This window comes from Parasteatoda tepidariorum, chromosome 2 (genome assembly GCF_982258835.1).
Source record: "Parasteatoda tepidariorum strain Cologne lab strain chromosome 2, Ptep-v5.0, whole genome shotgun sequence".
NCBI lineage: Eukaryota > Metazoa > Arthropoda > Arachnida > Araneae > Theridiidae > Parasteatoda > Parasteatoda tepidariorum.
In genome coordinates this window covers 27,595,656-27,604,471 of record NC_141756.1, presented here as the reverse complement: position 1 = coordinate 27,604,471, position 8,816 = coordinate 27,595,656, and the positions used below count along the sequence as shown (strand labels likewise).

Genomic DNA, 8,816 nt, shown 5'->3' with positions numbered 1-8,816 from the left:
ACTGAAAGGGAATTAGTTGAAAGTAGAAATGTGCGGTATGCTGCATCGTACTTAGAAAACTTGTAATTTATTTTCATGAAGCTTTTTTAATAATTACGAAAATCGATAATTATAGAATATAACTATAATAAAACTATGGAACAACGTTTTCTAAATAGTCTCCTTTTACAAGAACAATGTAGTGTTATCTGAGGACATTGCTATGCTAGATCTCCGATAACGTCAATAGAAACTTAATGTAAGGCGAAATGGGCCATGGGTAATAAACTTAGTCCCATATTAAGTGAATTATTTTTATTTCCAATTATATTTTCTTAGATTAATACAGTTTTTATTCTCTATTCGTACGTTGCCATATCCTTTGTAAAAACATATCATTCATGCTTTGACATCGAAATTTGAAAGTTTCTACAGCACCAAAAAAAAAAAAAAAAAAAAAACAATAATAATAATACTTCTGTTTCCCTTCATTCAAGTCCAGCAAACCTTTGAAATGGACGCCTGTCTCTAAAGCGCTTGAAACACTGTATGTATTTTTATGTATTTTTAAAGCGATTTTAATTTTGAATCGGGTAAAATCCTATCTCTTCAGTTTCTTAGGGTTATTTAATTAAAAACTCGACTGTTAATGATCTTACGGCAATATACCATAATTTTCAAATAATAATATCCAAGTGCCATTGCCCGGTATACATTTCCCATGTAATCCGAACACTTTTTTTTTCTAATAATCTATCCTAATGAGGTATTAAAACATCGTATAAATATAAAATAATAAATGAGTAAATTAACAACAAACCGGACATAATCAATATTTCAAGCATTTACTATAGCGACTATGTGATTGTGAATATTCAACAGTAATCCTTGTGGCAATTCGCTAGATTCTACACTTTTAACAGAAAAAAGTACAGTAAATATACTAAAAATATATATTTAAACACTAAAATCCAATTCCAATCTCAGTTAAAGACTTTCCAAACCATCGAAAAATTAGGCTGTGATATCAGCCATCCATCACAAATATTGGATTGACGATGACGCGTCATAAATAGGTATATTATGCGCCATAAGTAAGCCATGTAAAATTTCGTAAGATCCTAAAATTTTAATGGGAAAACAAAATATTAAACATACTAAAAAATATTAAATACTGACAAAGATTTAATCCAAGCCCAATCACAGCCACAGATTTTCCAAATCATCAAAAAATTAGGCTATGACATCCTTACGAAATATTGGATTGAAGATAATGCGTCATAAATAAATATAAAAATCTGTTGCAGTAGCGGTTCTCAAAAAATGCTCTGCGGAAGGATTACAGAGGTTCTGAAGGTCAGGATTCTTTTTATATAACCACTAATATACATATCCAATTAAGATCCCCTAATTTTTTTTAACGTATCAGTTGTACACATGAAAATGCCAATATATATTGTAGCAAAATTTTTTAACCAATGTTTTTTTTTTTTTTTTGCAATAACAATAAATTGAATAAATCATCAAAAGTCTTTTGTTTTGTAAGCATACAACGTTAAAAATTTATAAAAATTAGGCTGTGACATCAGCCATCTATAACAAATATTGGATTGACGATGACGCGTCATTTAATATTCTTCAAATTTAAATATTTTTAAATCTTTTCTTTTGTTAGAATATTAACGGCTTCTAATGAACTTTTTGTTTAGAATGCCGGGAAAAAACGAAAGTTTGTTTTATATAAACTTAGGAGATTTATAATAAAATTTTAATAAATTTATTAATTTTTAAATTCGTCGACTGCCTGAATGCCCGTAAATTCAAATTTTTTTCCCTCCAGATATTTATACAATATTCACAATTCCTTTAAATTTAAAATGAACAAAAAAATGCAGGTGTTTTTTTTCCTTCAAATTGCAAAACATTTTAAAGAGATACTCAGTTTAATTTAACATATTTTACATTTTGAAGTATGAAGCTCCAAAGAAATTAAAATAGAGCATGCGCTTTTCGAAAACCTCCTCACTTGGGTGATATTATTTATTTTATTACTAAAGAGCAACAACAGAAGAAACGATAATGATACGTCATTTCTCGTGAGTTCACAGTGTTACGTCACTCAGTAAAGAAAAAAGAAAGAGCCGTTTAGTTCGAAAAGTCACATGACAGCTGTGTGATTACGCTATGATAATTCAGGAAGTTGAAAAAGTGTCGTATTGTGAATGATTTTTGCCTCAGAATTAGCTGAGAGAGCGTTTGCCTTTCATTGGTTTTAATTTTTCAGAAAATGTCTGACGGTGAAGCGAATGAATACGTTTTTAAGTGGATGATAGAAAATTATTCAGCCTGTTTTAGAGAGAAGGGGAAGAAGATAAGTAGTCCTGTTTTTAAAATAAAATGTTTGTACGGCAGCAGATGGATGTTGGACTTTTACCCAAATGGAAGTTCAGATTTAGAGGATGATGAAGAATTTGTGTCTTGTTACTTGATATGGGTCGGATCGGACAAAAGTATACACCGAATTCCAATCTCTTGCACTGTAGAGATTTTAAATGACAAAAATTGTGTTTTAGCTTCTTTTGAAATTAATAATATCTTCTTCAGAAAATTCACGCGTTGTGGTTCCGACGAAGTGATTGCTACAAAAGAATTGGCTGAAGAAATGAGTAAATGGGAAGAAGATATTTTAACTCTTCATTGTCGGATAACGAGTGATTTAGTTCAGGAACAGATGTATTCCGCATCTGAAGCTTGTACAAAAAATGGCGTCGACAGATGTCGTGCTGATTGGAATGTCAAATTACCAATGCTGATAGAGTATTCCGAAAGCATAGTTTTTCCTATGGTCGAAGCCAATCAATTTGAGGTGACATTAGTTTCCAATATAGACACTGTTAAAATTTATTTCCGATTTAGAGAAGATATGTCCGATTTGCCTATGAGGATAACATTTAAAATTATAATGTTCGACATGAAAGACTGGAAGATAAATTCGAAACGTGCCGTGCACCTGTTTGAATTTCCGGAAAAGTGGCTATTTCCTGATTTTATAACGAAAGAAATGTTGGAATTTTGTAAAACCGATTCATCCCTGTATGAATTCAAATTGATTTGCGATGTCAGCATTTGGAATAAAAGTGTTTCTTCCCATTCCATCATCAAGTTTAAATCCAATTTCGTCTCGAGGAGCATGCCAAAGATTGAAACTTCTCTTCAAGAAGAGTTTCGGAACCTTTTCAATAGTGGCCAAAACTCTGACATAATGATTCGAACTGTGGATAAGGATATTTCTGCTCATAAATTCGTTTTAAGTGTTCGATCTCCCGTGTTCGCTGCCATGTTCGGACAAGACATGGTGGAAAATCAAACAGGCATAGTGGATATAGCAGATATGGATGGACAAACTTTACATGCCTTTCTTGAATTTGTATACACGGGAACTATAAAAAATATGGATTTTGACTCAGCCAAAAACTTGATGTTTGTTGCAGAAAAATACCAGGTACCATCCCTTGTAGATGAGTGTGCTTCTTTCTTGAAGTCAAATTTATCGGTGGAAAATGCGTGTGAAATCATAATGATTGCTGATTTGTTTAATCGCGAAGTTTTAAAATCTTATTCGTTGAACTTCATTAAATTCAACGCTGATAAAATTTTACCAACTGCTGCTTGGACACGATTAATAGAAGAAAATATTAAGATAGCTACACTTATTTTATCCGATTTGTCTTCGTATATACACACTAAGTACAAGTTCAGATAAGTTCAAATAGATATTTGTGTTATTTTACTGCATACTTTTGTTATATAATTCACGTTACTTTTTTATGATAACTGAATTTTTATGATAACTATTTAATAACTGAATTTTTTTAAAACTAAATCTGAATTTTAAATTTAATTAGGCTATCTAATATAAGTATAATAAACTCATGCTATGATTTGTGTTTATTTTACATTAGAAATTCTTATTTTAACATTTTGACTGTATTTTTTTACTTTATTTTAGAGCTTCAATTACATTCCATTTTAAAAAAAATTTTGTATTATAACCTGAATGTAATTTAAAGTATTTGGTATGTTTATACCAACTTTCTATATTACAAAATGTCCAACAAACAATCCATTACTTTTTTATTATTTCCGTCGTTTTAATGAAAATATTTAATCGAAATTTCATTAAAAAATAGAATACATTTTATAACCTTCGTTGAACAGCCGTCTCAATTTTGGGACTTACGACTTCTAATGTTCAACTCCATAGCCTTGTAATTTTGAACACCAATCCTGAACCCAAGGGAACTCCTTGATCAAGCATTGAGAGAAATTTGCCTTCGTGGAGGACTTTTTAATGGAACTAACGTCATACGGAGCTATTAACGGAACTATTTGCGTCATACGGAGAGGAAGATCACAAGAACCTCCCTCGGTTAGCCTGGCGGCTAAGGGACTCTAACCCATGATCCGTCTACCACTGAGGATATTTCAAGTCAGCACTGTGGTCGGTGCAAGTCGGATGCGGATTCGTATCGACCAGTCATCACCGGGATTCAAACCCGGTTCAGGCCAACGCTCGATCCCCTGTATTATTAATAAAAATAAATTGAATACATTTTGAAAAAGATCGGCATTTATAACAAATGTCTATTAATATATTCCGCCAAATTTTTAAATCCAAATAAATAGAAAAAATATCAACAATAAAGAAATGATTCTTTGTAACTATTCTCAACATTTATGACAGTACATATAACATTCATTATTCATTTTTAAATAAGGAAAAAAAGAAGCATTATTCAGCTTATTTTATCTATTACATATTATGCATTCACCAATTCAGTTGTTGTTGTAGTTGTAGTTATAATTTATTTATGTCGCTCTAGTGCCGCACAATGGGTTATTTTATTTTATAACCGTCGTTAAACAGCCGACCCAATTTTTGGGTTTACGACTACTAATGTTCAACACCGTAGTCTTGTAATTTTGAACGAAATCCAGAAGACAAGGGAACTCCTGGATCAAGCATTGGGAGAAATTTGCCTTCGTGGAGGACTTTTTGATGAAACTAACCCGCATTTGTGTTACATGGAGAGGAAGACCACGAGAGCCTCCCACAGTTAGCCTGGCGGCAAGGGGACTCAACCCATGATCCGTCTACCACTGAGGATATTTCAAGTCAGCACTGTGGTTGTTGCAAGCCGGATGCGGAATTCGTATCGACCAGTCAACGCCGGGATCGATCCCCGGTTCACCTCATTGGAAGGTGAACGCGCTGTCCTCTGAGCCATCGCGACTCACAATGGGCTATTGGCGACGGTCTGGGAAACATCGCTGAAGATGATTCGTAGACCCATCACAATTTTGATCCTATGCAGAAAGGATGGCACCCCCGCTTCGGTAGCCCAACGACCTTCACACGAAGTCGAGCACTTCACTGTAGAACAGTTTAACGAGGACCAATACCACACACCCTCAGTCTCTATTTTTTTTTTAAAATTTTCTTGAAGTTTCTCATGTGTTAATAATATCGTCTTTTAGAAAATATTTTTATGGTAGGTTTTCGTTTAATAATTGAATAAAATATATTTATTTACTCAACTAGCGCTTTTGGAATGAAGTATTTGAAAATTAGCTGTTTTATAGTAAGTAAAGTTTTAAGTATCGAAATTCGCTTATTAATGTACCAATTAAGTAAGGGTATGCAGACTTCGGATCTTGAATTCTCAATATTTTATAATTAATATTATTTCTGTTTAATACATAAGATATGAAAGAGATATTGCTGACTGCCTCACAGCAGGATCTTTCAATTTAAACTACATTTTAGCACTTAAATGGATCCCCCTTGTTAATCAGCTCATGAGCTAGGAAATCTTTTATAACCCGTGTTGAAGATCCGACACAAATCTACATCTATCCGTAGCCTTGCAATTTGAGCCCAACTCAAAAGACTCTTAGACATTGGGACAACAGAGCTTTTGTGAGTTTTCGTTTGAACTAACTCATTTTTGCGTTGCCGGACGGCGAGGCCAGCACTGTGGTGCGAGCAGGAACAGAATTCGTATCATCCAGCAATGCTGAGATTCCAACCTCATTCGGAGGCAAACGCTGTATCCTCTAAAGCAGTGTTTCCCAAAGTGTGGTACCCGTACCCCCAGGGTACGGGAACAGTTTAGTAGGGGTACGCGTTCTTATGCCAAAATCTTGCAACAAGCGAAAATTTCAAATTATTCTATTGGCTATATTTTGCAGAATTAACAGCTAATGATTAGTGGTGTCAACAGCCATTTGTGATTTTTAACTTTTGTGCCATTTTTATAGTAAAGGTTTGTAATAAATTCTATTTATTTTGGTTATTTTATGAAATATAATTTTTATCACTAGAACTGTTATTACAGCAAAAACAATATCATCCTTCTCACTGATGCAAATAAACTTATTAACGAAACTTCGTACCAGAAAGGAAAAAAAATATCATTTTTTCTATTAGTGGTACACAGCGTAACAAAAAATTTAGAAAAGGTACACAAAAATCATAAATTTGGGAAACACTGCCCTAAAGCATCGTGGCTTATAATTAAAAAATAGAAAGGAATGAGACTAATTAGATTTTTAATTGGCACATTTAAAATTTGACAGTAATTATTTTGAAAGAGGACCACAATCTCCGTTTAAATAATGATGTTGAAAATAAAATCTGATTAAGGTTTTTAAATACAAATTTTTTAAGTTTGAGCTAATGTAATGTAAAATGCGGCCTTTATTTTAAAATCGTATGTTAAGTTTGAAATTTCCCTTCCAACGAATCAGCCTCTTACTGTTCATAAGTTAAAAATGTAGGTGGCCTTTAAGATGTATATAAAAAAAAACCACTTGACAAATGCTTTTCTCGCTTTTTTTAAACTTTAGTGGACCTTACCTGGTAAAACCAAAGGGTGAAGAGTTCGACTGAGCTTAATGCGCTTGCTACTGGTACATTCACGAAATTCAAACTAACACAAGAGCTGAAAACTTTGTTTGAAAACAAAATAAAAAATTTCATTTCGTTAAAAAAATTGCAGGCGTTGAACTGTAACATTGACTGCTTTACTCTGACCGGAAAATATTAAATAAACAAATAGCAAATCGAATGCATGCGTGTCGAATGATAAGACCGCGATTCAGGGTTAGCAAATGACAACTTTTAAATGCGATGCGTTCTTTCATTACGAAGATGAGTCGAATTATTTGAGTTCACAGGTATTAAAGATGATAGCGTTATAACCGCGTATAAATAATAGCGTAGAATTCCCGCTTAAATTCATTCTAAGAGTTCGATCACCAGTGTTCGCCACCATGTTCGATCAAAACATGCTGGAAAACAAAACTGGTAAAGTGGATACAGCAGAAATGGATGGGAAAACTTTAAAAACCTTTTTTTAAATAATTATGTACGAAAAATGCGGCTAAAATGGATTACGAAATAGCTAGCAAGCTAATTCTAGTTGCAGACGATTATCTTCTTTTGTGAGTGAGTGTGCTTTGTGCTTGAAATCGGCTTTGTCGGTGGAAAACGTATGTAAAATAATCATGATCGCCGATTTTGTTAATTACTAATGCTTAAAATAATATCTGCATTGAACTTTATTAAAGTAAGAGCAGCTCAAATTTCACCAACAACCTGGTGACTATGGATTGGAGGAAATATTAAGCTTGCCTCATACATTTTATCCGCCTCATCCGCTGCTATCAGAACTCAATGCAAATTCGTTTAATTTGATCTTTTATTGTAACGATGCCTATTTGTGAAACCATTTTTCTTTTTAAAAATTTTTTCTTTTGTGAGTTAATAGTAATTTTTTTCATTTTAAGTATTTAAACTAAGCTAATATACGTTTAAAAATTTGTTTAGTTGCTATTGAAAATAAAATCATTTGCATTAAAATCATCAAGTAAGAGATTTAGAAAATTTCTTTATTATGCATCGAGAAATATTGCCCCAAAGTAGAGATTCATGCTTTAACAAATTTTGTTGCACCTTTTGTTGCCGCCTTTAATATGTATATTTTTTCATAGTTAAGTGAAATTTGAAATCGAAAAAATATCCGAATCGATTTGCTTAAAGCGATTAATTTAATAAGACTGATGAATCTTTTTTAAGGAAGCAAAATCAAAGACATCAAAACAGCTTTGATTTTAGGATGGAACTTGAGGTAGTTTCTAATAATAGCGTTTTAACTTCTTATTTATTCCTCAGGCAATACATTATGTCTTTGCTGCCTTTTAATCCCGCCTTATTCAATAATGTTCATCATATTTCGATTGAGATTTCGTCTTTTTTCAGTTGAATATTAATCGGTGTCCACCGCTATTGTATGTGTATACACATATTTTGGGAAAGATTTTAAAGAAAAAAACAACGCACTTTTTGGTAATATATATATATTACCAAAAAGTGCGTTGTTTTTTTCGTTAAAAATATAACATAATAAATTTTAAAATATATAACTACTGGAATAAATCAACCTTTAACGAGGGTTACGAGTTCAGTAAGTTACTCAAACAAAATGTTTTTTTTTTCTGAGCACACATTTGTGGTAAAAATAAATATGTAAATGCATGTTGACTGGATGCAAATACACATTTGCTTATATAATTTACTTAAAGCTTAAAAATATCAATTTTTATTTACGTAACAGGTGCATAATTTTGTGCAATCTATGAAAAAGAAATCAAGTGAGAACATTTGTAATTTTTGTTCGTTTAACCCTCTCTTAGGCTTAAAAATTACTTCTTTGTGTACTTACCACCAATTTTATCAATTTTAAAAATTTCCATGATAAATTATTCTAGTACTT

General features: G+C 32.3%; 1 protein-coding gene across 1 annotated transcript; it reads left to right on the top strand.

The window, feature by feature from the left end:
• The first annotated feature begins 2,131 nt into the window (after positions 1 to 2,131).
• Positions 2,132 to 3,935, top strand: LOC122271798 (speckle-type POZ protein). The gene has a single exon (XM_043054177.3). The coding sequence runs from the start codon at positions 2,267 to 2,269 to the stop codon at positions 3,740 to 3,742; it is 1,476 nt and encodes a 491-aa protein (XP_042910111.2). The 5' UTR covers positions 2,132 to 2,266; the 3' UTR covers positions 3,743 to 3,935.
• Positions 3,936 to 8,816: the final 4,881 nt, after the last annotated feature.

What these genes read in the sequence shown, in the direction of transcription:
- LOC122271798 (XM_043054177.3), top strand. Translation starts at nt 2,267, where the DNA reads ATGTCTGACGGTGAAGCGAATGAATACGTTTTTAAGTGGATGATAGAA.